Source organism: Schistocerca serialis, chromosome 2 (assembly GCF_023864345.2).
Source record: "Schistocerca serialis cubense isolate TAMUIC-IGC-003099 chromosome 2, iqSchSeri2.2, whole genome shotgun sequence".
Taxonomy (NCBI): Eukaryota; Metazoa; Arthropoda; class Insecta; order Orthoptera; family Acrididae; genus Schistocerca; species Schistocerca serialis.
The window spans coordinates 618,114,195-618,141,973 of record NC_064639.1 but is presented as its reverse complement, the minus strand read 5'-3'; the positions used below and the strand labels follow the sequence as shown (position 1 = coordinate 618,141,973).

Below are 27,779 nucleotides of genomic sequence, written 5' to 3'. Positions count from 1 at the left end.
GATCTGTCGAAAGTGTGACAGGTGTTCTGACTCTGAATTTGAAATAACCAAAACGTCATCAGTATACACATAATAGAAGCCTAAGTCATGTGTCACTTCACCCATGATCCATTGAAATGTTTGGGCAGCATTACAAAGTCCAAAAGTCATTCAGGTAAATTCAAAGAGTTCAAATGGCATGCAGATGGCAGTCTTAGCAACGGCATCAGGTGCCCCAGGTATCTGGTAAAACGCACAAACTAAGTCCAACATAGAAAAGATATGCTTACAGTGGACATTGAAAGTAAAATCTTTGATATACAGGACTGAATAACGATCTGGAATGGTTCTGGTATTGAGCTATCTGTAGCTGCCACATGGACGCCATCCAGTCTTCTTCTTTGGTATCATGTGTAGAGGAGACGACCAACTACTGATCGATGGGTGGCAGATTCGTTGCGCTACCATATACCAGAATTCCTGCTTAACTATTTCAGTTTCTGGAGCGTCAAGCAGCATGGTCGGGCATGTAGTGGTGGCTCAGGTGTAGTCAAAATATAGTGCACTGTCGAGTACTGCACAGTTGCTACTGTGGGAGTCTGGAATGTGATCTCTGTGAACTATCTGAGGAGCTCTATAAATGGAAAATCATCAGTAACCACTCGTACTGCTGTGTCTTCCACACAACATACTCGAGCTTGGCTTGCTAGGTTAGTAGTAGTGTCAAGAAGGCGTTGGTGATGGAGGTCAGGCAGGAGTACGTAAAATGATAAAAAAATCCATTCCAAGTATGGGGTGCTTCACATCTGCTACGACAAATTTCCATTCAAATTTGTAGTGCAGGCCCAAGTTCAAAACCAATGTGACATTACCATATGTTGTTATTGTAGAACCATTGGCTGTGAAAAGTTACAGTCATCACATTTGCGACGTAGCAGACAGGCAGAGGAATAGACTAACACGTCAGAACCCATATCTACCAAATACTGTAACTTTGTGCAGTGTTCTGTTACAAACAGTCGATGGCTGCCATCTGGAGAGCCAATGGCCATCATCACTGACTTCCTGCTGAGTTTCCCTATTCACACGGCAGTTTACACTTGCACACCTCGGAACCATACCATCAGTGATACCAACAGATTCTTGCTGATGAAGGTGAGTGGCTACACTTACCTGGTGAGCGGTGGTGAAGAGATCGGCAGCTGGCAGTCTGGGTCCGTAATGCAGCTACTTGCGCAGTGAGCTCGACAACCTGTGCTTGTAGTGTGGCAAGAGTGTTATCTGCCCAAGGTTGTGAGCAAACTGTTGCGACACATGCGGATGGATACATTTCCACTATGCGATCCACAGTTTGCGCGAGTGCATCCAGATTGCCGGCACACGCTGTCAATATTTTCTGCGAGTTGGGTGGCAGGCGCGATAGCCAAATATTCCGCAAAATGTCGTCACTGACCGTGTTGCTCACTAATGAACGCAGTCGGCATAGTAGGTGTGATGGCGTGTGATCGCCTAGCTCGCCTGTGTGGAGTAGCTTCTCCAATCTCTTCGCCTCGAACTGCAAGAGCCAGGTAATCAGAGCATTCTTGATGGTTCTGTAACAATCAGTACTCAGAGGTGATGCCAAAATATCTTGTACTTCTGCAGCCATATCTTCATTGAGTGCAGCAACTGCATAACTGTACTTCGTTTCATCTGCGGTTGTGTGCGCTAGCACAAATTGACTTTCTACTTGAGGAAGCCACAGCACGGGATTCTGTTGCCAAAACGGTGGTGAGTTATGGCGAAATGGAACACGGAAGATGCGCCATGCGGCTGACACGGATGTTCCTATTTAACGCAACACAGACGATAAGGAGCATTAATGATCGTCGAATTTCACGTTAGTGACGGTCGGACATCATGTTGGGGTCACCAATGTTGCAGGACTAGTTGTATTTACCTAATTGCAACATAAAAACATACCGTAAGTCATACAACTCCTTTACTAGAAAAATTAAACAACAGAACAGCATGAAAACAAATGAGGAAAAATATAAGTCAGAGACTGCACCAGAGATAATAATTACAAATGGCAATCACTCGCACACAGCATTACACTGCACGTAACACTGCACTTCACTATGAATTAACAACCAGCTCCTCAGTGTTCTTGGAGTAGGTAAATAAAAATATTTCTGCAAAAACCTGTACTATTTTGGTGAACAGAAACGAAGAGCCAAAGCAAAGCTCCTGTCTTTTTCTGTATACCTTCTTCCTTTAGGTTTCCTGTTTGTCATAATTTCCTGTAGGTTGATAAACTTGCTTGCTACATCATGAGAAACATGTAATTATTTTGCGTTTTAAAATAACAGAATTCAGATCTCAGGGCACGAATCACACCTTTCTGTCTCGATACACTTGTGTAACATCACTATCATCCACTTCAGCCTTAATGTCAACGATGTATTCTTGTTGCTCTGTTTCCTCTTGTCGCTTTCTCTTCTTTGGACTTGGTCTGAAATTACTTTCCTTTCTATCGGGCAAAACTGAACAAACAGGACTAGGCCAAATACCGAAATGAGAAAAAAAATGTTATATGTAACAGCAGTAATCACTGGACAGGCGTTACCATTTTATTGTTTTACAAACAGTTCTTACCCTTGGCTTAGTAAATTCTTGTTCATGAAGCCCTTCTCTACAAAATGATCAGAGCATACATGACTCCTGTTTAAATGGTCTGGCTCTTCTTTTCTAAATATTTCGTCAAGATCTGCCCTCCTACTACGAATAACCCACTTTTTACATCGGAAAGTACCAAAAGCCAAGTAGAAATAATAACTTTCTCAATTATAAGAGGCACAACTAACTCACTGAAAGACACTAAGCACAAATTTTCATTAATACTTACATTTCTTTATTCTTCGGGAATCTGTGGAAAGACTTCAGATCACTTCGTTCCCGGTAATTATTGCGACCATATATGGGACAAATAACACCTCTACTAGCCATTTCCAGTTCGTGTACAAACAGAAACTAACTTTCAAGTAAGCTCTCCTACGTTGGTTTACATACGCCAATCTCTTAGTATTCATTTCCAAGCACCAGGACATGCTGCAATCGCTGTCACATACTCCCGACCCGAGTTTCCGCTATTATCTTTATAGGCTATTTAGTTAAACTTCGATGTTAGCGGACGGCGACATCAATCACTAAAAATGAGTACGGTACAATTGGCGTTCGGCTGAATTCTGTCGATTCGGCTGTGGTGACAGACAGATGTATAGCATATCCCGAGCTCTAGGTTAGCGTGTAAGTTGATAATTTGGTTGTGAATTAGAATGTGAATGCCAAGTAATGACTGTAATAATAGATTGACCTATAACACAGTCTAATGTATATGTTCGCCCATATTTAATCGCTCGATTTCAGCCGAGCGCCAGTTGTACCGTACTCATTTTACAACACCGCTTCATACACCACCGCCAACGTCAAAATTTTCTTTCCGTATAACTTTGATCTTGACGGCCCTTTCATTGACAGCCTGTGTGAATGATGTCTTTTGGAATAAACATTGGAATGTTTTGTCATTTCGTTCCTTCCTGTTCCGTACCGTCAACAATGTCTATCACATTTTGTGTAACTTTCACGTTGTTGGTCACATTGGCTCACAACTGCGGCAAGAGTCTCTATGACTTTCTTTGTGATAACTGATCAGCTTGTATGTTGTGTAGTTGTTAGAGGTGAGAGTTGAAGAATATAATGGAGAAAGAATTTAATAAAATTAATATGTCACTAGGTAAGAATTTGTGTAGCAGATTGGAAGATGCTGTAGGTATGAGAATGTAGAGACTGCATTTGAAGCGGCCTTTCCGAAATACGAATGGAAAGATTTTTGTGTGTATACAGGAGACAAGCAAAGCCGGCAGCTTTCTGTAAGGGATATAACAAATTAGACGTGTATTTCGTAAACGAATTGGCGATTTCATGAATTACGGGATTAACTATGTGAAAGGATAACTGATGATTAATCCTTTTTTCACCGATCGAATTCTCCCTATAACTTGCGAACAATGCCCTTCCTGTGTAATTCCTAAGAATTTGCGTTATATTTAGACTTCACAAATGAAAAACATGATACTTCGAACTTTGTAATACTATTTTGAGGTAAATTAGAATTTGAAGGAATAACGTGGGACTAGATACAACGTGACAGCTCACTTTTGCGAGGGATGTTACGATGTCTATGCATATTTATCTCTAGCGTTATTAAATCTATTACTGTGATTTTTGTCTTCTCGAAACGTTGTAGCATCAAACTAGATCTTGGGAGAAAAACGTTTTTAAAAAGTCTTCCTATATACACAGTTCCCATTTAAGATGCCGTGTCATAAGCCTACTACGGATAATTTTTCAATCGTTTACGTACAGTCTATTTAGCAGGAGCCTTCCATTGTATTATCATTTATTTCTTTTATTTCACATTCCTGAAGGTTATCCCATGAAAATACGTGGAAGAAGAATAAATGTTATCATCTGATTGGTTTAATATAAATACTAGCTTGTTGTGGACAGTGCTTTATCACTTGAGACATGACTCAAAGTTTTCATAAGCACTAGTGGTCCTGGAGATTAGTTGAAGCTTTGGTGGACAGTGAAGCATGCTGACGTTGCTTAATTTATGTGGAGCCTTGCAAAATTTAGGCATCCAAGTTGGACCCAACATAAACTCGTCACCTGTGCCCGCTCAGTATTTTCCTTTGGCCTATTAGTTGTCATTACTGTTAGTATAGTAATGACTGTAATATTAATAGATATCTACATGGCTATCCAAAACCCAAAGGTTAATGAACAGCACTTTGTTTCACCAGGCACAGTTCTGTGGGATGTAGTATGCATTTGACTTCTTCTGGCCTTTAAACTGATTTGCATAACCAGAAACCTATAGTTCATTATGGACACCAAATCAGGGTGCAGCTATGCATTTCTTACAATAACATTTATTGCCAGAGGTGAAAGAAGTGATAAGCGACAGAAAAATCCTGGTCAACTGGGGATTGAAACTTGGAGTTCAAAATTTGTAGTCTGGCACTTACCCACTGTACCACATCGTTTAGATAGATGTGCGTGAAAATACTGTAATATCTTTGTCTGTTACAGTAAAAGTGTTCACTGCATGTTTTGAAGGTTGCGACATGAACATTGTCATTATCATCAGGTTGTGTAACTGTGGAAACAAGCTGACTGTAAAATGGAAGACTATACTGACACAGGCAGAGTAATGTTTTCATCCAGATTAGCCATGGCAGTTCATAATGTATTAAGTAGTAATCTTCATCTCTTCTCAGCAAGCTACCTTACAATGTGTAGAGGAGGGTACTTCTTGTACCACTATCACCCCCCCCCCCCCCCTTGCCCTTATTTCATTCACAAATGGTGCAAGGCAAAGTTGATTTTTGATGGATGTGGAAGAAGTAATGGTATCAACTCTTTCTAGAACATACAGACTCAGAACTGCAACGCCTCTCTCATATCATCAAATACTGGAGTTTCCGTGAGAATCTCTGTAATGCTGTCAAACGATCCTGATGTGAAACATATTCTTCCTTGGAGCATCTAAATCTCTCCTATTAATCTAAACTGATAAAGGTTCTAGGCTGGTAAGCAATTCATAGAATTAGTCTGACAAGTGTTAGGTAAGCCTTTTTTTTCCATCCAGTGAGTCCCAACGTGGCATCTACCTTTCATGTAATTAGTTTTATTTGGTAAATTGACATTCTATGTATTTTACAGTAGTTACCATTTCCAGTGATTGGTTGCTGATAGCAGAATTGAACAGCATATTGCATTTATTTCCATTGGGAAACCTTGCATCTATCATCCGTCCTCTGTTGCTCTTCTTGCATTTTGTTCATATAGACGACAGCATCATCTGTGAATGGAGCTTCCAACATTGTCCACTATATTATTTATGTTTTAGACAGTAACAGTCCTACATACACCTGTGTAGTACTTCTGAAATTACATTTACACATCTGAAATTATGCTTACATCCATCCGTTTCATTCCATTTAGAATCAAGTGTTAATTTCTGTGTGCTAGTTAGTTGTGAATTCAGTCACAAATCTCATCCAACACTTGATAAACTCAGAGTTTGTTCATTAAACAACAATGTGGAACTATTGAATGCCTTCCTGAAGTCAAGGAATGTGGCCTCAGCCAGGGTGTGTCTGTGGCACTATGTAATTCATGAATGAACAGAGTAATCAGAGTTTTACAAGAACTCCTAGTGATTTTAGTAATCAGCTTGTGTAACTCATCGTGTGAAAATGAGTAAAATGTTCAGTAACTGCCAAAACACTGCAATATCTTAATGTTCAATGTTAGTGAACTGCCTTCGTTAGAGACTGCAGTAATGGGTGTTCTTCAATTCCCTAAAACTTTCTGAAATGTGTAACTTAAACTTTGAGTTATTGGCAAAAAATTGGTGGAGATTTTTCTTCTTCTTCTCCAAAACATGGAGTTAAGAACTATTGTTGATGTCACCAAATGTAGTTGTCTTTATTTTATTCAGCGCTACTCTATGATTTTGTCACTCTTCTGGACAGCATCCTAGAAAAGACGTCAAGTGGATAAAGTTAAAGAAAAGGGTTCAGTTTTCCTCTAGTCTTTCTCATAATGTTTGCTATGCAGTTTAAAGTTTTGAAGTTTTCGTACTTCAAAGTAATTCCTTCCCATAGTTACAGTGCATTTGTTATTATGATTCTCTTGTTGGGCTGAAGCTCGAAATTCCAGTTACCAGATGCTTTCAGTACCCTGGAAACTGATTTTTTCCAGTCCACTGCAGTGAGTTCATTCCCAGCCAAAATGCTGTCGAATGGCATCGAAGATATTTGCATTTGCATATGCCGGGTCAGTAACTATACTTGCAGGATTTCCCCCCCCCCCCCCCCACACCCCACACCCCACCCCACCCCCTCATGACAGTATTATGAAAAGTATAGATTGCTACTCAGCATATAGCAAAGATGTTGAGTTGCAGACAGGCACAACAAAAAGACTGCTAAGCCAGTAAGCTTTCAGTCAAAAGTCTCTTCTGAAATAGTCAGAATACACACACTTTACCCTTTGTCTCTGGCCACCAGGGCCATGCTGTTTCAAGTAGCAACACATGATGGGAGAAGCAAGCGGGGTAGTGGAGCTGAGGAGGAGGCTGGTGGGAGGTTGGTTGGTTTGATGGATTGGAGGAGGGGGACCAAACAGCGAGATTATAAATCCTATAGGATTGGGGCAAGAAATCGGCTGTGCCCTTTCAAAGGAACTATCCCAGCATTTTCCTGAAGAGATTTATAGAAATCACGGAAAACCTAAAGCAGGATGGTCAGATGTTGGTTTGAACCATCATCCTGAATGGGAATCCAGTGTGCTAACCACTGCGCCTTCTCACTTGGGTGGAGAGGGGGAAGGATTGCATAATAGTGAAGAAGTGTTATTGAGGGAGCATGCAGAGATGTAGTGGGGAGATGGGAGGTTAGGCGGGGGGGAGGGGCAGAGCAGGAGATAAGTAAAGACTGTGTGGGTGCATTGGTGGAATAGAAGGCTGTGTAGTGCTGAAATGGGAACAGGAAAGCGGACAGGTGGGTGATGGACAGTGACTAACGAAGGTTGAGGCTAAGAGGGATTACAGGAACGTAGGATACATTACAAGGAAAGTTACCACCTGTGCACTACAGAAAAGCTGGTGTTGGTAGGAAGGATTCTGAAGTAAAGGGTGATGGTTTGGGCAGCGTGCATAGCAACTGTTTCTTGACCACAGTTTGTTGGTGGTTATTCATGCAGACAGGTAGCTTGTTGGTTGTCATGCCCACGTAAAACACTTAATTTGTAGATTACGTGACTGCTTTTACAGGTAGCCCATCCTTTGATGGGGTGGATGATGCCTGTAACTGGACTGGAGTAGGTTGTGGTGGGAGGGTATTTGGGACAGATGTTACATCTAGGTGTATTACAAGAATATGAGCTATGAGGCAAGTGGTTGGGAGCAGGGGTTGTGTAGGTATGGACGAGAATATTGTGTAGGTTTAGTGGGTGGCAGAATACCTCTGTGGAGGAGGTGGGAAGGATAGGAGAGAGGATATTCCTCCTTTCATGTTACAACAAGAGGTAGTCGACTGTGTCTCATTGTGCTCTGAAATCTTTCCAACACCTGCCACAGTGATATTCTGCCACCCACCAAACCTACACAGTATCCTTGTCCATACCTACCCCACCCCTGCTCCCAACCCCATGCCTCATGGCTCATATCCCCGCAATAGACTTAGATGTAATGCCTGTCCCATACATCTCCCCCACCACCACCACCACCACCACCACCACCACCACCACCACCACCTACACCAGTCCAGTCACTAGCATCACCTATCCCGTCAAAGGCGGGGCTCTCCCCAGGGGGCTTGCCACTCTTTGGCGGGTTCATTCTTGGTCACCACCAGGCCCCAGCCTTTGCAGCATTTTTTCCCCTTCCGTGCTGCATGTCTATCCTCTTGCTGTTCTTTTTCCCCTCCCTTGAGGAGCATGTCTGGGGTATTATTGGGAATGTTCTGCATTGTGTCGCTGATGAGGGGACAGTCTCACCTTGTTTTTTGCTCCCTTTTCCTTTCTTTGTTTCCCTTCTCCTCTCGTTCCTCCTCTTCGGTGTTTGAGAATACTCTTTTTTTTTCTTCTTCCTCCCTGTGTGCTCTTGAAGGTCAGACCACACTCCTGACGCGTAACAGGTGACTGGGTAACGCGTAAATTCCCAGCGCTGTGTCAACAGGTAGGGTTCGCACGTACCCACGAGTACAGGCCAGGCCCATGGAGGGGTGATTGCCTGAGCTGTAACATGGGTTCCCAGTTGGAAGGAGTGTGCCATCAGAGATGCTGGCAATCATGGAGATTTCCTCGTGATGTGTCAATCATCTTCCCACGGAACTTCTACAAAACGTAAACATAATGAGGCTAATGATTCATATACTGAAGACGGTCAGTCCTTCGCCACAGTAAATCTGTTTATTATTCAGGAAGGTGTAGAAGCAAGTGCTGGGCCTTTGAAATCCTGATCTCAATTACTTTTGCTTTTGCTTTTGGGGATCACTTATGATTCTCAGGCACAACAACTGCTTGCTGTCTCACTTCTCCCCGGTTACCCTGTTCGTGTCTAGGCCCATAGAACTTTGAATTCTTCCTGTGGTGTAATTTACACCAGGCTGCTTGACGGTTTAACCGAGCCTGAAATCCAATCTTACCTCTCTGATCAGGGTGTCATTGCTGTCCATTGTGTAATGAAAAAGGTAGATTCCTCCTTAGTGCCCACCAACACACTCTCACATTTGATAGAATGGTTCTTCTGTCCAAGCTCAAAGTAGGCTATGAAATTCACTGTCCGTCCTTACATTCCAAACCCGATGCGCTGCTACCAGTGTCATCGTTTCAACCACACTAGAACATCTTGTCGACACCTAGCCACATGTCACCTATGGTAGGGATGTGCATGAGGGCGATTGTCCACCTCCTTCTCCCCGCTGTATCAGCTGAAATGGTGGCCATGCCACTGCCTCTCGGGATTGTCCGGTGTATCTTGGTGAGTGAGCTGTTCAAGAGATCCGGGTAAAGGAAAAGGTGCTTTATCCAGTCGCTCACAAGTTACTGCCTGGTCCCAAACCCTGCATTCTCCTGTCTGATACCTATAGTTCTGTTCTTGTTACCCCTTGCTCCATGAAGGACATGGACATGTGACCTCCAATTCAGCTCTGAGGTTGTGAAATCGCCCAGTGTCAAGGTAGCATTGCCATCCCCCTGTCCAACTGTGCAACAAGCCATCAAACTCTCTCCTCAAGGGATGAAGCTACCAGTTACACACCCATAGGCCGGAAAGAACAGCAGGAGTACTCCCGTGAAGACTTCCTCTGTCCCTCTAGCCAAACAACACCCGAGTGTTCACCTAACAGGTAAGGCTCGAAGTAGTCCACCACAGGCAAACGGTCTTCTCCTTCGCCACCTCGAAGATCCTCTTCAATGGTGTCGCCACGTGGTACCTTAGCCCATCCAGCCTCCATGTCACTGGTACGCACCAACAACAGTTTTTCAGCATTGGACTCCAGAGACCGACCACACAAGCAAGCTGATGCTTCTGTGGACCCCAGGGAGCAGGATCCTCCTGCTTCTGTGTCCTGTAGTAGTACCACTTCCCCAGCTGCCACTCAGCAGCCGCCGAGGTGACACCCCTTCATCTCTTCATCATCATGACTGTTCTCCAATGGAAAGTTCACAACCTTCAGTCCCACAAAGGGGATTTATGGCTGCTTTTAGCGTTGCAGTGTCCCCTTGTATTCTGCATTTAGGAAACGAAATTGCGCCCTTACAGCCGGTTTGAGCTTTCACATTTCTTCCCGATTCGTTTTGATCTTCCCCCTGAGGTCAGCATTCCACCTCATGGGGGCATCATGCTGCTCATACAGGATGACATTCATAGTCAACCCGTCTCCCTGACCACTAATCTTCAAGCTGTTGCAGTTTGCCTTTTCCTTCCCCACCTGATTTTTTTTTTTTTTTCCCTCTGTACCATACATGTCCTTCCATCATTCACTGTCACCAGGGCAGACTTGCTTCAGCTTATTGGGCAGCTACCTCCCCCCCTTTTTGCTAATCTGTGACTTTAATGCACATATGCCCTTTGGGGTTCTCCCAGGACTTGTCAGAGAAGTGCCCTCTTGCCTGACTTTCATAACCAACTTAACCTTTTCTGCCTTAGCAATGGAGCACCCACTTTCCTTTCTGACTCCTCATACACCTATTCCCATTTGGACCTATCCTGCACTGCCCAGCTTGCCCCTCATCTTGAGTAGTCCGTTCTTTCTGAAACCTACTCGAGCGGCCATTTCCCGTGTGCCATCCGTTTGCTGATCCTGCCCCATATGCGTGCACACCTAAATGGCAGCTTACTAAGACTGACTGGCAGCTTTACTCCTCCCTGGTGACATTCGAAGAACAAGATTTTCCCAGTTGTGATGATCAGATGGAATATCTCCCAAACATTATCCTTACTGCTGCAGAATGTTCCATCCCCTGCACTTCCTCTAACATGTCGTGTACCTGTCCCTTGGTGGGCTGAGGCATGCTGCGACGCAGTTCGCGCGCAGAGATGTTCTCTCCGTGATTTTAACCACCACCCTACGCAGACAAACTGCGTTAATTATTAACAGATGCGTGCAAAATGTCGTCACATTCTTTGGGATAGCAAAAGAGCTAGCTGAATTTCATTCACTATTTCTTTTAACAGTTCCACACCTTTGTCTGTCGTGTGTGCCAATCTCAGATGACTCTCTGGGACCAAGATCCATTCCCCAATTTCCGTCCTGACTGTAACTGACAATGGCATTGTGGATCCTGTTGCTATCACCCTGCCTTCCTCCATTGAAATCGAGCGGAGGCTCGGGCGATACCCTTCTCTTCTCCAAATCGTGAGTGCTACAAAGTCGCCTTTACTATGAGGGAGCTAGATCATGCTCTCAGTTCATCCCAATCCTCCGCCACAGGGCCAGACACCATCCACATTTAGATGTTGCACCACCTTTCTCTTGCGGGCAAGCGCTTTCTGCTTAACATGTACAACTACATCTGGACAGAGGGTACATTTCCTTGATGCTGGCATGAAGCCACCGTCATACCCGTACCTAAGCCCGGTAAGGACAAAACCCTTCGTTCTAGCTACTGCCCCATATCTCTTACAAGCTGCCGACTGGTGTGGTGGCTTGAGTCTCACCATTTACTAGTGAATGCACAGTGTGGATTTAGAGTGCGGCATTCTGCAGTTGACCATCTTGTTACTTTGTCCACTCATATCATGAATGGTTTTCTGCAGAAATCCCAGACTGTTGCCGTGTTTTTTGATTTGGAGAAGGCCTGAGACAGCTGTTGGAGAACTGGTGTCCTCCGTACTCTACACGTAGGGGGAAAATGGTGTACCTCAGGGTTCCGTACTGAGCATTGTCCTCTTTGCTGTTGCCATGAACCCTGTAATGGCCTGTCTCCTGCCGGGCATCTCAGACTTCCTTTTTGTTAACGATTTTGCCATCTATTGCAGTTCTCCATGGACAAGCCTCACTGACGGGCGTGTTCAGCACTATCTTGATCACCTTTAGTCCTGGAGCATGACAGTGGCTTTCACTTTTCCACTGGAAAAACTGTCTGTATGAATATCTGGCGGCACAAATGGTTTCTCCCACCGTCTCTCCATCTTGGGCCTGTTGCCCTTCAGTTCGTTGAAACTACAAAATTCCTGGGGCTCATGCTCGATAGGAAACTCTCTTGGTCCTTCCATGTATCTTACCTGGCAGCTCACTGTACGCGGTCCCTCAGTGTCCTACGTGTCCTCAGTGGTACTTCATGGGGTGCCGATTGAACCGCCCTCCTCCATTTGTACTGGTCCCTTGTCCGTTCGAAACTAGACTATGGGTGATTTGTTTGTGTCTGCACGCCGGTCCCTCTTATGCCGTCTCAACACTACCTTCCATTGTGGCAATGGATGCCTTTTACACTAGATGATTGGGAGCCTGTATGCTGTACCACTGTCCTACCGCCATGACTTTCTCCTCAGCAGGTATGCATGCCGTTTGTCTGCCATGTGTGGCCAACCCTCCTATGCTTCTTCCTTTGATGATTTCTTTGATCGTTTACCTCCTGGAGTCTGCTTTTTGCACTTCTTACTGTGGCTTAACTTCTTACTACCTGCAACTTTCGTGGTAGGTGTAAACCCTTCACCATCTTGACTTCGTGAAGGGGCCAATGTTAACCTTGGCCGTCATTTGCTTCCTAGACCACTCTAGGTCAGTTTCATGACCTTCACATGGAATTTTGCGATAGTACCTCTATATACACTGTTGGCTCTGGGACTGACTGTGGGGTCGGGTGTGCCTTCATCATTGACACCCATGTCTCTTGATATCCGATTCTGGCACACTCCTCAGTATTTACAGCCGAGCTCTTCGCCCTATATCAGGCCTCAGAGTACATCCGGTGAGAGTCTTTTCAATTGTGTCCTCCGCTCAGACTCACTCAGTGCCCTTCAAAGTATATGTGCGCTGTACACTGCCCATCCCTTAGTGCAGCGGGTGGCTCACTCTTGGAGCCAGTGTCATGTTTCTGTGAGTTCCTGGTCGTGTCGGTCTGCCAGGAAATGGGGCTGCTGACGCTGCTGCCATGGCTGCAGTCCTCGTATCTCAGCTCGCGAGTCCCTATATTGTCTCCAGTGATCTCTGCATTGCTGTCTGTCAGGAGGTGGTGTCCCTTTGGCATCGCCAATGGTCCTCCCTTCACGGGAATAAGCATCAGCCTATTAAGCCTCTCCCAGTGCCTTGGATGACATCCTCTTAGCCCTCCCACCCAGCGGAGATTATTTTAACTTGGCTGCGTATTCTTTTTAGCCATCGTCATTAGCTAAGTGGCGCTACAACACCACTTTGTACATAATGTGCCCAAATTTTAAATATCCGCCACTTCCGGATGGAATGTCCTATTTTTAACCATTTGCATTCCAGCTTGGGTTTGCTGTCTTATTTATCAGACGTTTTAGCGAATGACGTGCGGGCTGTCGACTGCATTTTACTTTTTATTTACCGAAGCAATGTGACGAAGGCCATTTATTTTTAGTTTTGGACCTCTGTTTCTGTATGGTGTCTTGTTTAGCCCTTTTCCACATGTGTTTTTAGCTGTTGTCTCTTGTATCAATTGGGACTGATGTATAGTTGTGCAACTCCTCTCTGTGTTCCTGTTCTCTGGTTCTGACTTGGGCGCATATGACCCCAGTTGTTTTTTGCATCCTAAAGCAAAACAAAACAAAGGCAGTGCTACCTGTGAAAACAGCCATGTGATCTGCGAGCTAAGCTGCAACTATTATGCTTCTTTGTACATGGTCATGATAACCCACAAGTTAACCTGTATGCATGAATGGCCACTGGCACTGTGGCCAAAGTTGGACCATCCAGTTGTTGAGTACACTGCCCAACGTAATGCTCTTCACTTCAATGATTGCTTCACTGCCTGCACCATCTGGATCTTTCCTACCAACACCAGCTTTTCTGAAATGCACTGGTGGTAACTCTACCTGCAATATATCCCGCACTCATATAACACCCCTAGCTTCAAACTTTGTTAGTCACTGTCCTTAACCCACCTGTCCATTTCCCTGTTCCCACTCCAGCACTGCACAGCCTTCTATTCCAGCAACGCACCCAGTGTTTTCTCTGCTTTTCTGCTCCCTCTCTCTTCCACCTCCTCTCCCTCTCTCTTCCACCTTCTCTCCCTCCCTTCCACCTCCTCGCCCTCTGTCTAACCTCTCATCTGTGCCTAACTGCCCTACTCTCTCCCCACTATGTCCCTGTAGGCTCCCAGAAGCAGCACTTCACTGTCCCCTACACCTACCCCCACCCCACCCCACCCCACCCTTGCATCCTCCGTAGCCCCACAACCCAGCTTGCTTCTCACATTAGGCGCTGTAGATCAGTCTCGCCTCGGTGGCCAGACACAACAATCGTGTGTGTGTGTGTGTGTGTGTGTGTGTGTGTGTGTGTGTTTTGACTATTTCAGAGGAAGACCTTTCGGCTGAAAGCATACTGGTTTAGCAGTCTTTTTTTGTGCCTGTCTGCAGCTCATCATGTCCACTAATGGTGAGTAGCAATCTATCTTTTTCATAACTTTGTCATTTTTTCATTCTGCATTTTCCAGTCTTCTTTTATGTCTGCTTTAATTCTGAAAAATTCTTATAAACTGAGTTGAATGAGTGTCTTCAGTAAATAATAGAATTATATTGTTCAATGAAGTGAGAATATACCATTTACGGTTTATTCTTATTGTAATGACCACAGCTGTAGGCAGCAAGCTTGATTGAATGACAGTTTCTCAGGTCTTCATTTGTCTGTGCAGTTCAGTTAGAGCCTTTCTTGTGTGTATTCTTGATTCGTTACCCCTGCAGGTCCAGGGGTTAAAATAGGCCTGAGGTATTTCTGCCTGTCATAAGAGGCGACTAAAAAGAGTTTCACATGTTTCGGTCTTTATACGATGGTCCCCTGTACGGTTTGACCTCCATTTTTCAAAATTTTCCCGAAGAGCGAGCCAATTGGGGAAGGGTGTCCATTGTGTATTGAGATCTTTGGCCCACTTTCTCATTGTTGCAATGCAGTCCCGCCCATCCTCCATCTCTTTGGCAAGAACACCTTCTTGGGTACATTTTCCACCATGCGCTATGCAGTGTCGCTTTCTGCATCAATGATGACCATGGACTTTTTTGCACCTGATATCCAGCACAGTAGCCAGTCCTTTGTTGTGGGGCCACCATGTACCCTGTTGGTTGTAGCCCCCTGACCACACAGGGATCGCTCTGCTAATGCCTGCGCCATTAACTCCCCACATATACCAAAGGGTAGATGTCCATCCCTCTGGGGCATCGGGACTCCCAGCAATGCCCATCCTACCAGGTGGCCTTTGCTGCCTGGGTGGCGCTCGTGAGGAGGGCTCCTGGTTGGAGTGGGTGGCATCGGGGTGGATGACCTGCAATGAAGTGTAGTCCATCTCTTGCTGGTGGTGAAACACCAGCAGTGTCTAAGCATTCAAGAGCTCAATTCAACGCATAGAAGTACGACCGCAAATCATTCCCCTACCTGGCCACACCATGGAGGAACGTCAGGCTAAGGATGGCAGCGGATGTTGTTCGCCCCAGTACCTTGTATGTTTGAGAGCTGATGGGGAATCTTTGCCATGAAGCCTCAGTTTTTTGTTGAGCATTTAGGGGACAAGGTTGAGGAAGTGGAGGGCGTGTACACAATGAGATCCGGGTCAGTCTTGATCAAAATAGCATCCTCCGCACAGTCTTGGGTGTTACTTGCTTGTGACAAGCTGGGGGATGTTTCTGTAACCATTACACCCCATAAGAGCTTAAATATGGCCCAGGGTTTCATATTTCACAGGGACCTTCTTTTGCTGTCTGATGATGAGCTGCGTGCCAATTTAGAGTGGCGAGGTGTACATTTTCTCTGGTGTGTCCACCGGGGTCCAAGGGACAATCAGGTTGCCACTGGTGCCTTCATCTTGGCCATTCGAGGGTGATACATTGCCCAAGAAGGTCAAGGTGATGGTCTACCGCTGTGGGGAAGCCCTGTATCCCTCCCCTGATGCGGTACTTTAAGTGCTGGAAGTTCTGCGATATGTCTTCCAGCTGTACTTCCGGCATCGCGTGTTGAGATTGCGAACACCCATCACATCCCAATACTCCATGTGCACCGCCTCTCATCTGTGTCAACTGCTGAGAGCACCATTTTCCTTGCTCGCCAGACTGCAGGATTCTCCAGAAAGAAAGGAAAATCATGGAGTACAAGACCCTGGGCCAACTGACCTACACTGAGGGTAAGAGAGAATTTGAATGCCTGCATCCTGTGTGTATGACATCGCCTTAAGCCACCGCTACAACAGTTCTCATTAGCTCTGCCAACCCCAGTCACATCTCAAAGCCGGAAGACTACACCTGCCCCCTTGATGGTGGGGGAACATTTCCCTCCCTGTTGCTTCTGCACCACCTACTTTGAGAGCAACACCCCCCTCCCACCCCCCCTCCAACAATCAGGGACGTCCGTCCCCACTTCTAAGCTGGAGAAGCGTAATTCTTCTTCGGCTTCTCTCGCTGGGAAGGGGTCCCTTGGGTCACTCCCTTCCCAGGTTTCTGCTAGTGGGAAAGATGACACCCATCAGTGGCTGAAGAGCCCAAAAGCAGCTGGTCATAGGGCTTCACGCTCATCTTCAGTCCCGGAGACTGAGCCAGTGAAGTCCTCCCAGCAAGGGAAACCCAAGGAGCAGTGAGAGAGATCCAAAATGGAAACCCCCTAAGACCAAGGAAGTTGCAGTGGCACTCCACACCACTGCTACCTACGAGCTCTGCGTCTGAGGATGGGGTGGAGATTTTGGCGTCCGCTGAGCACCTAGATCTCGCCAGACCCTCAGACATAATGGATATAGACTGCTCAGCAATAAGTCAGTGGCAGCAGGTGACTGAGGCATAAACTACTTCATTGAATGTTCCACGCCTTCCTAGTCTCCACTGCCTGGCTGAGCTATGGCCACTGTTCAGCTTTACACCTGCTATCTGCACTGCACTGCACTCCACTCCAGGAAACCTGGTTACTGGCAATGCGGACCCCTGCCCTCCGTGACTATAAGGGATATTACAGGAACTATAGCGACTATAATAGAGTGTCAGGTGGAGTTTGCATTTATGTCCTAAGCTCAATCTGTAGAGTAACTGTGCCCCTTCAAACCGCTCTTGAAGATGTGGTTGTCAGAATATAGACGACGCAGGAAATAAGTGTCTGCAGTGTATATCTTCCTCCATATGGTGCAGTACCCCTGAATGTATTAGCTGCACTGATTGATCAACTCCCTAAACCTTTCCTACTTTTGGGAGATTTCAACGCCCATAACCCCTTGTGCGGTGGCACTGTGCTTACTGGTTGAGGCAGAGATGTTGAAACTTTACTGTATAAGTTCGGCTTCTGCCTCTTAAATACTGGGGCTGCCATACATTTCAGTTTGGCTCATGATAGTTACTCGGTCATTGATTTATCAATTTGCAGCCCAGGACTTCTCCCATCTATCCACTGGAGAGGACATGACGACCTGTGTTGTAGTGACCACTTCCCCATATATTCCTGTCACTGCCCCAGCATCAGGCCCGCGGAAGCGGACTGGGAAATTTTCACCTCTTCTGTCACTGTTGACTCTCCCCCACATGGTAACATTGATGTGGTGGATGAGCAAGTGACTACAGCAATTGTTTCTGTGGCAAAAAACTCGCTCCCTCGCTCTTTAGGGTGCCTCCGGTGTAAGGCAGTCCCTTGGTAGGCGCCGAAAGTCGCCGAAGCGATTAAGGAGCGTTGGCAAGCTCTACAGCGGCATAAGCGGCACCGTTCCCTGGAGTACCTAATAGCCTTTAAATGGCTCTGTGCCCACATTCACCAACTTATCAAGTGACGGAAGCAGGAGTGTTGGGAGAGATACATCTCGACCGTTGGGTGGCATACGTCACCTACTCAAGTCTGGGCAAAGATCAAACGTGGCTCATTTCATTTAAAATCACCCAAAAAAAAAAAGAAAAAGAAAAAAAGAAATCTCGTTGCCATCATGTCACAGATATTTGTGAAAATTTGGTGTAGAAAGTACATAAATAGAAAGTGATAATACAATTTTTTCAGATTTTTTAGATCAAAACTGTAGTCAGGGGCTATTTTGAAATGTCTAGCATTTTCTCCATCTTGAGTCAGTACGAAAGGCAGTTTGAAAGTTTTTAACTAGTATAACTCCCTTATTTATAAATCAATTTTATTCAATTTGGTGTCATAAGAAAGAGAAAAGGACCAACTATAAAAATGCTGCAACTGTGCATCTAAATATGTGCAAATCTGTAATTAGTCATTTTCAAAAAAAATTTTAATAAACTTCATGAATTTTTTTTTTTTGTCAAAATCACAAGTTTCACCATTTTAAATTTTGTCTCGAAGAATTCCTATTGTCATTCATTTCAACATAAAAAAAAAAAAAAAAATTCAGAAGGGTGTTTGTTCTGTTTAATCATTTAATACAGAAAGAACATAAAAATATACAAGTTTCATTTTGTGACTCTTACCTGGTGGCCACAAATGATCAGTTCTCATAAAACACATTCTAAAAAGCATTCAAACAAGTTTTCAATGGACAATATTATGTCTGATTCAAAAGTATATAAACGACCAGTACTTGTGCTTGCACTAGGAGCAGGCAAAGTCATTGAAATGTTTTCATAAGATATCCAGCGAACATCATTGTGAAGTGGCCATGAATAACTTAAGGGAGGACCACTTGGATTCATGAACTTGACTTTTGCATCTCTATGGTCTTCACCTATCTGTAGAATTTTTCCAAGCCACCACTGTTTATCGTAGATAGCTGCGACAAATCTTCTTTGTGTTGGAGGCAGTGTTTTGAATTCCAAGAGGAACTTGAATGAATTTAGAAGATGATGAAGTACACTTTATCAGCAACTTGTTTTCATTCTGTGGTTTGAAAAAATGATTCACTCTTGTCCCAGGAATGGTAGAACTAGTCTCATATCGTTTTTGTAACATTTTTGTGAACTTTATCTCCTCTGTTGTAACAAAAGGTTTCTATTCCTGGAACATGAGTTTTGGCAATTGTAAACAGATCTTTTGGACTTAAAAATGTGACTGTCATATGGACACTGCAAACTTGCTCTTGTTGCTAAACATTTAATAGCACCACCAATTCCATCACATGCATTTTTGCCATGACTAGTGGCAAAAAAATTCCATTCTGCAGTTACTCCATGATCTTGCTTGTGATGGCACAAATTTAAAAAATTCTTGAAGTTTTTATATTGTGCAGAACTGCCATCACTGAAGTACATAACATACTGGATGTGCGGTAATTGTTCCAATACACAAGTGATAGCAGTTTGTTGGAAAACATAGAATGAGTTTGTATCACGCTGCAAACAGTCACTTATACAACACAATGACACTGATTTAATACAATCATCTGCTTTAAAGTGCACTACAAAATGATGAAGGGTGACTTGAATGTTCCGCCAATGAAATCTGTGTGCAGCATCCTGAAGCAAACAGGTATAGTTCTCTGCAAAATCCACTATGATGATGCTTGTAGTATCAGGGAGGGTTTCTTTGCTTGATTTGAAGTAGTGACTCTGAGATTTTGATACATAATGGTGGTGTGTTAAGTTTTGAAGTTTTTGCATCAGATAATCAACAAATTCATTGGTTGTCTTCATTAATTTCTCCAGTGTAGGCTGATCAGTTTACATCCATTGTTTGAATACAGCATTTTCACAATCTTGTAAAGACTCCAGCTCCATTAAAAAATTGCACAGTTCATATTCGTCAGGACACTGAGAACAGCGATGCAATATGCACTCCTCGTTTTCCAGATTGCACACAAGTGTCTGTAGAAGTTCTTTCACATGTGCAGCATGCATTAACAGTTTTACATTTTGATGATATGTGCATACACATATGTTATGCATTCCATGACTGTTTACAGTAACACATTCTTTTGGCCTAATTTCACAAGATTTTGTAAAACCAATTTTATCTTCATGGTATTTTTCTCTGAAAGCTAAGTATACATCTTTCAGATGGTGTAAAATTAGTCTTTTTGTCTTATACACTCTTTTGCCATTTTCTGAAGGGACAGAAGACAAACAGTCTTTTTTATTAGCAGAAATGCGACTTATATCATCTTCACAGTAACAATTCTGGACACGTTTTTCCACATCCTTACCTATCTGTTTCCCACTTTATAACTCCCTTTCAACAAAATACCATCTTCTTTTAGCAATACCCTCGATTTCTTTACCATGTATTTGGTAGTGTTAAAAAACATTTGGATTTTTTCTGTACCCCATGAAGCTGGTGCTAAGGTAAGTATTTGTAGTTTTTCTTTAAAAGAACTGCTAAATTTCTCTTTAAGTTTTTGCATTAAAATATTAGAGTCCATACATTCAGCACTGCCATTTTCTTCAGACGCATTTTTCACTGGAACATGTAGCACTTCTGATGCTTTTTGCTGGAATTTTAAAGCTAAGCGACGAGACTTGGATCGAATGTATTCTGGACGCCTGTCTTGTGCTCTCTTGGTAACCTTAAATGGTGAAATTTCAAGTAATTCACAACTTTCATTAAGTTTTTGAAGAGCTGTAGATGGATCTGGTGTATATTCTCGATCTTTAACTTCACATTAATCCATCCCAGGAAGTGTATCCCCCATAGGAGATAAAATGTCCTTACGGCATGTTATGCACAGCTTGGTACGTGGGATAAGTCCAAGGGTTTTATATTTCCTTGCCATGGTTAAAGAAATAGGTTTCAAAGATTTCTTAGCAGTCTTTTTACCATGCTTCTTAAAAGGTCACAGCATATTCTTTGTCTGTCTTCAAATGTTCCCAAATAGAGCCTTTTGTGAGAAGAACAAAGTGTCTCAGTATTTTCACAGGTGCTTCTTAGCTTCAGTAATTCAATATCAGCTTGATTCAGGCTTGACATATCTATTAAATCAAGCTCTTCACTGCTACTAATTTTCTTCTGACACACAACTGCTGATACAAAACCTAAAGAACATTTGTTTCCCATTGTGATTTTTAATCAACTGTGTATGTTGCAGAAAAGGACTGGATGGTTTGAAACTTTTTCTTGTTCTCTAATTAGTCAAGAATGTACTAGAAGAATCTGTAAGGGGGAAATGAGAAAGAGTTGATGACCACTTTATTAAGTGATCTCTAATATTCACATTATGGAACCAGACAGAATGGCTGCTTATGTAAGAAGCACAAAATCAAGACAAAAAAGTCCTTCAGATATATAAACTGCACACACACACTAAAACCTAACACATGCAGCCTGTGTTGCATGTGAGTTGTTGTTTCATGTATTGTTGATTAGCTATTTGGAGCAGTTAATTATTTCAGCATTATTGAAAAAGTATAGATCTAACAATACAGGGCAAACACCCTTCTGTTTTTGATTTTTTTTTTCTGTTGAAATGTATGGCAGTAGGAATTATTTGAAACAAAAATTCGGATGGTGAAACTTGTGATTCTGCTGGGAAAAACAATCCTGAAATTTGCAAAAAGAATTGGTGAGAAATTACATTAATTGCAAATTTTCAAAAATTTGTTGCTTAGGTATAGCACTTCAAAAAATTTTATATTATAGCTCTATTCTTTTAATTTCCAATGACACCAAATTGAATAAAATTGATTCATAAATAAAAAGTTATAGTGGTTACAGACTTACAAGGCAGTTTGTTTCTCAACACCTGTCGGTAGAAGGGGCCCACATTTCAAAATGGTCTCCTAATTACAATTTTGGTCAAAAAATTCCAGAAAAAATATTTTAACCCTAACTCATAAATATGTACATTCTTACACCAAATTTTCAGAAAAATCTGTGACATAAGGGCAACGGCCACTGGGTGATTTCATATGAAATTACCAACGTCTTTTCAGATACCAGACCCCAACAGGTGTTCCCAGTGTTACCATAAATGGTGTGTTATCTACTGACGCAGCCGCGATTGCTGAGCACTTTGCTCAAGCCTCTGCATTGGAGAATTACCCCCCAGCCTTTCGCACTCTCAAACGGCGGCTAGAAGGGAACGTCCTCTGATTCACTACACTTATTACATGTAGAAGTGTGAGAAGAAAATCTTTGAGCCTCCATTTTCCTTGTTTTACATTTTTTACATTATTAGCAGCCTTTTCTTAAAGTATGTGTGCTAATGCTATGAAATTTTCAGGAACTGTTCGCAACATGTTGCTGCTTCCCTGGAATAACTGTAGTTTATTGATCTTATAACCTCAGAACACTGCAATAAAATTTTCAGATTAATTGCATCATTAGAATTTGAGTTACGGCTTTTTATAAAACAGACTATAAAAAAAATTAAAAATTCAAATTTCTGGCAAATCTTTTTCCTTTAACACACAGCTCTTTTGCTTTACACTTGCAAAATTTTGGATTTGTACATTAATAAATATGGCTGTAATCATTTTTAAATAAATGTTTACATTTTCTGTTACATATTCCCTTAAAACCACAAGGCAGAAGAATACACCAACAAATTTGAGAAAATTTCAGTTAAAGGTGTTTCTTGTAATGATACTACACCCAAAATCCAGCATTGTAACCATTCAATTTGGGGGGGGAGGGGGGGGGGGTGTAAAGTAACTGCATGGTGGCAGCTTGCTGACCCCACATGGATTGCACTGTTGGTTCCTCAGCTGAAAAATTAATCACCCAAGCCCATCATGGCTGAGACACGGGGACTCTGAGGAATGATTTACTGGCCAGGTAACCATTGCTGTGACTGGATGGCACCCATAGGGAGAGCCCCTGTTCAGAGGGAATGGTACCATAGTGGATTATTCACATGTGAAGCGAATTAAACTTTCTTCTGCTGGTGGCTGCATGGCCCCAGCAGTCTCTTCTGAAGCTAAGGCACATTACAGTGTGGAGGGATATGACCCCAAAATGTTCCTTTCCCTGGCTACGCCATGGGAGGGACATAGGGTTCAGAGACAAGGAGAGAAATACTCCCCCCCTCCCTCCCCCAGCCCCCAAATACTGGGTTTGTTTTAGAACAGATGGGTTTTTTCCTCTTTGACTGAAAAGTGTTTTGGTCTTTGTTGAAAATCTCAAGGATAGGTTTGGGGAAGTGGCAGCGATTTCAGAAATGAAAAGTGGCTCTATTCTGCTTAAAACAGCCTCCCCTGCAGAGCCACAGGTGCTGCTCACCTGCAACAAGCTGGATAATACACCTGTCAGTATAAACCCCATAAAAGTCTGAATAGGGTACAGGGTATAATTTTCCACCAAAATCTCCTTTTACGGACTGATGACGAGTTGCATGCTAATTTGGAGTGATGCATTGTCTCTTTTGTGTCCAGCAGGGATCAAAAGACTGTTAGTGGATACTAGAGCCTTTATTTTTGCCTTTGAAGATGACTCATTGCCTGAGAAGGCCAGGGTGATGGCTTATCACTGTTAGGTCAAGGTGTATATTCTTCTGTCCATCGGTGCTAAAAATGCATGTGATCTGGACATGTGTGTTTGCATTACATTTTCAGCCTCATCTATGGGGATTGTAGCCTTCAGTTGCACACAAACGCTCCTTTTGCCCCTCCCTCAATCTGTATCGACTGTGGGGAGCACCATGCCTCCTGATCCACCAGACTCCACCATTTCCAACATGAAGAAAAGGAAAAATGGAAATGTTGTGTGGCTAGGGCCTCCCGTCGGGTAGACCGTTCGCCTGGTGCAGGTCTTTCGATTTGACGCCACTTCGGCGACCTGCGCGTCGATGGGGATGAAATGGTGATGATTAGGACAACACAACACCCAGTCCCTGAGCGGAGAAAATCTCCGACCCAGCCGGGAATCGAACCCGGGCCCTTAGGATTGACAGTCTGTCACGCTGACCACTCAGCTACCGGGGCGGACTGAAGAAAAGGAAATCCGGTAGTGCAAGACCCTTGACCACCTCACATATCTAGAGGCAAAGAAGTAGAACAATCACCTGCAGCCTACATATATGACAATGATGTATGCTACTGTTAAGACCAAGTCTTCCTCTTTAGTGACTGTGCCATTGCCCTCTGTGCATCTGGCCCTCAGTGTCGCTTGACTACACCTGATGGTTGGGGGTGGTCCTACAGCTTCCCCCACAATCCGTTTGGAAGCTCTGATTCCCAGTCCAGTGGGGATGTCACTCCCCAAGCACCAGCTGGAGAAGCAACACCCTCTTCTTAAGGACAAGAAGCAGCCCACCAAAAAGAGGGAGATTCTGATGGCACTCATGTCACCAGACAATACATGTTTTGCCACTGTATCTGAGCAGCATTCTTGGTAGCCCCATGGTCCTGGATACACCATCCCTGCCACGTACTCTAATTCGGAACAAATGTGTGCTGATGGTTTATCTTCAATCAGTGGCAGCAGGCAATACTGAGGCATTCCTGCCTCCTTGGTCGCTGTACGCCCCCATAAGATACAGATAGCTTGATCCTTCATTGGAACTGTAGCTGTTTTTTTCCATCACTTGACTGAGCTATAATATCTTTGTGCAATTCCCATTTTCTTTTTGCATCGCCCTCCAGGAAGCTTGTTTCCCAACAATGCAGACCCCTACCCTGCATCACTATTGGAAATGTTTTAAGCATCACACTGACTATGAAAGAGCATTGGGTGATGAATGCATGTATGTTCTGGATCTGCCTACAGCAAATGCATGGCATTCAACACGAATTTGGAGGCTGTGGCTGTTCATGTGAAGACATCTCTGGAATTCACCATCTTTAACATGAAACTCCCTCCCAGTGATGAAGTGCCCCAGAATACGTTGTCTGCATTGGTTTGTCTTCTCCCCCACCCATCTTAGTATTGGGTATGCCTGCAACCCTTTATGGAGTGGAACTACAACCACTGGCAATAGTCAAGCTGTTGAAAACTTGCTTGCAGAGCTCGCTCTTGTCCTCATGAATACTGTGGTTCACGCAACCTTCAGTGTGGCATATGGGTTTCATTTAGCCATTGACCTTTCCATTTGCAGCCCAGGTCTCCTCTCATTCATCCATTGGAGAATCCAAGATGAGCTGTGTGACTGGTCGTTTTCAAATTGTTTTGACCCTCCCTAGGTATCCAACCAGATGGGTTATCTCCAAAGCCGATTGTGTTGTTATTACGAGTGCCATCGCACTTCAGACATGTAGGTATCAGTTCCGTTGTCCAGAGCACTCAGTGATCCCCTCTTCCTTCGAATCCATCCATCAGAAGACATTCTTTGGAGGGCCTCCGAAATCATGTGGCCATTAGAGATCACAGGTGGGCTTTCTGCCATAAGCAACATCTATCTGTTGATGGAGCCCCTCATTACCTTTAAACAGATCTGCATCCAGGACCACCATCTCATAAAATGACAGAAATGAGTATGCTGGGAATGGTGTGTTGCCACCATTGGACCACTTACCCCATCTTCGTACGTTTGGGCAAAAATTCAATGCCTGTATGGACACCAGTACCTTGCCCTGTACCTGAATTCTCTGTGAATAGTGACGTCTAGACTGATCCAGACACTGTTGCAAAATATTTTGCTTTTCATTATGCCTGAGCCCCTGCACCTGAGAATGATCAGCCTGCATTTCATGTCCTCAGTCAGTAGAGTGGCTTCTTTACCATCTACTACATGTCACCTGGAACCTTACAATGCTCCTTTCGCTCCAGGACCAGACCACATCCACAGCCAAATGCTCAAACAGTGTTCAGTGGATTGCCAATGTTATCTCCTTGCCGTTTTCAACCATTTCTGGAGCGAGGCAAGTTCCCTTCTCAGTGGCATGAAAGTATGGCTGCCCCAATACTGAAATCAGGCAAACACCCCCTTGAGATGGACATATGTTACCCAGTTAGCCTTACTAATGTTCTCTGCAGGTTCCTGTAACTTACCATATTTACTCGAATTTAAGCCGCACTCGAATCTTAAGCCGCACCTGAAATCTGAGACTCGAAATTCAAGGGAGGAGAAAAGTTTTAGGCCGCACTTCCAAATCGAAACAAAGTTGGTCCATTGTAATATGAGACACAATTTAGGTTGAATGAATGACGATACAGCTGTAGTAGTTTGGTTCGAGTCGTAAGCTTAGCAGTTAAGCTTTACCAGGTAGCCGTTGTTATGCGTCAGGCACTCCATCCGTATTTATACGGGTACCCTTCCTTTTTCACGTGCTTCGTCTGGTTTGAATTGATTGCTTATTTTTCTTTGATCTGACAAATGCAGTTCTCTTTGTTATAGGTGTTTCCGTCACTCTAAGCTGAAAATGCATTACTGTACTGTGTCATGCATTGTTTGTCGCATTCTGAAAATGAGGGTTTACGGCCTGTAAAGAGGAATCGTCTCATTAGCGAAACAATGGCAAGAGACTGCTATTTGTTGTTACTTACACTGCTGCTTTCTTTGATAATGATCAACAAGAACCAAATAATAGACTGCATATGATAGATGATGTTCTGAACGAGAATTTAGCGAAAAAATTTTCCGTTTGAAAATCTTTGCGTGCGCCTCTTTAGTACATTACATTATGCACAGAAATTAGTCATCTTAGATTTAAAAATCTAGTCAATTGCCGTGCTTCATTTCTGACTGTATCACTATTAGGTATAAGAATAATACGAATATAAACATGACATGGTATGTATATTCTTCCGCATCTGCTGTTGTCTCACTCTAGTTTCGTAGTTTATTAGGCGGACAGGATTTAAATGAGATAGCAGCAAACACAAAAGAATACATGGCAAAATGTTTATATTCGTATTATTCTTATGGTGAAGAGAATACTGCATGTGATTCACAATTTATAAAAGTTCCTATTAGCAACCATTTCTTCTCACAGTTAGGGAAAAATTCAGAAAGCAGAGTTGGCCATATTGACAAATATCCCAAACAGTCTTGCCAGTTGGATTTTCGTAGTACATTGAAATGCTGCTACGTTCGAAGAGGAACAATACGGAATTTGTATTTACTTCGTTGGATAATGTATGAAAATGCAGTGGTCGAAACTCGGGGCAGAGAAAAAAAAGCTCGTCTTCCACCTTTTTTATTTATTTACTGACGCAGTGGTTTTGGTGCCAGTATTTGTGCCTGCGAAGCATGCCTGCATAGTGCTACATATATTCGATGACAGAAGTTACTTGTGGCGGCACCTACCAATATTTTTCAGAACTTCTGCTTACTTCGCACTCGATTCTAAGCTGCAGGCGGTTTTTTGGATTACAAAAACCGGAAAAAAAGTGCGGCTTAGATTCGAGTAAATACGGTATGTGAGCTGTGATGGTACCTGGAGTCTGTTTTTTTTTTTTTTTTTTCCCTCCATCCTCAACTTTGTATCGCCGTATTCATTGACTTGCGTAGGGCTTAAGACACCGCATGTCATCACCACATCCTCACTAGGGTCTCTGGAGCCAACTTCCAGTTTTTGTCTAAACTTCTTGTCTCGCCATACTTTCCAGGTTGAAGTTGATGCCTCCCACAGTACTCCCCATATACAAGAGAATGGGGTCCCACAGGGCTGCATGTTGAGTGTTCCGCCTACTTTTAATAACTATCAGTGGTCTAGCTGCAGCAGTGGGGTCTACAGTGCTAGCCTTCCTGCATGCTGACAACTTCTGCATCTACTGTTGCTCCCC

The 27,779-nt window shown here is 43.6% G+C and overlaps 1 protein-coding gene across 1 annotated transcript in view; it reads left to right on the top strand.

Moving 5' to 3' along the window:
• The first annotated feature begins 3,648 nt into the window (after positions 1-3,648).
• LOC126455646 (uncharacterized) overlaps positions 3,649-27,779 on the top strand; it is a 91,803-nt gene continuing 67,672 nt past the window's right edge. The window contains exon 1 of the mRNA XM_050091412.1: positions 3,649-3,754. Within this exon, the coding sequence (XP_049947369.1) occupies positions 3,718-3,754 (37 nt within the window). The 5' untranslated portion in view covers positions 3,649-3,717. The remainder of the gene's footprint in view (positions 3,755-27,779) is intronic.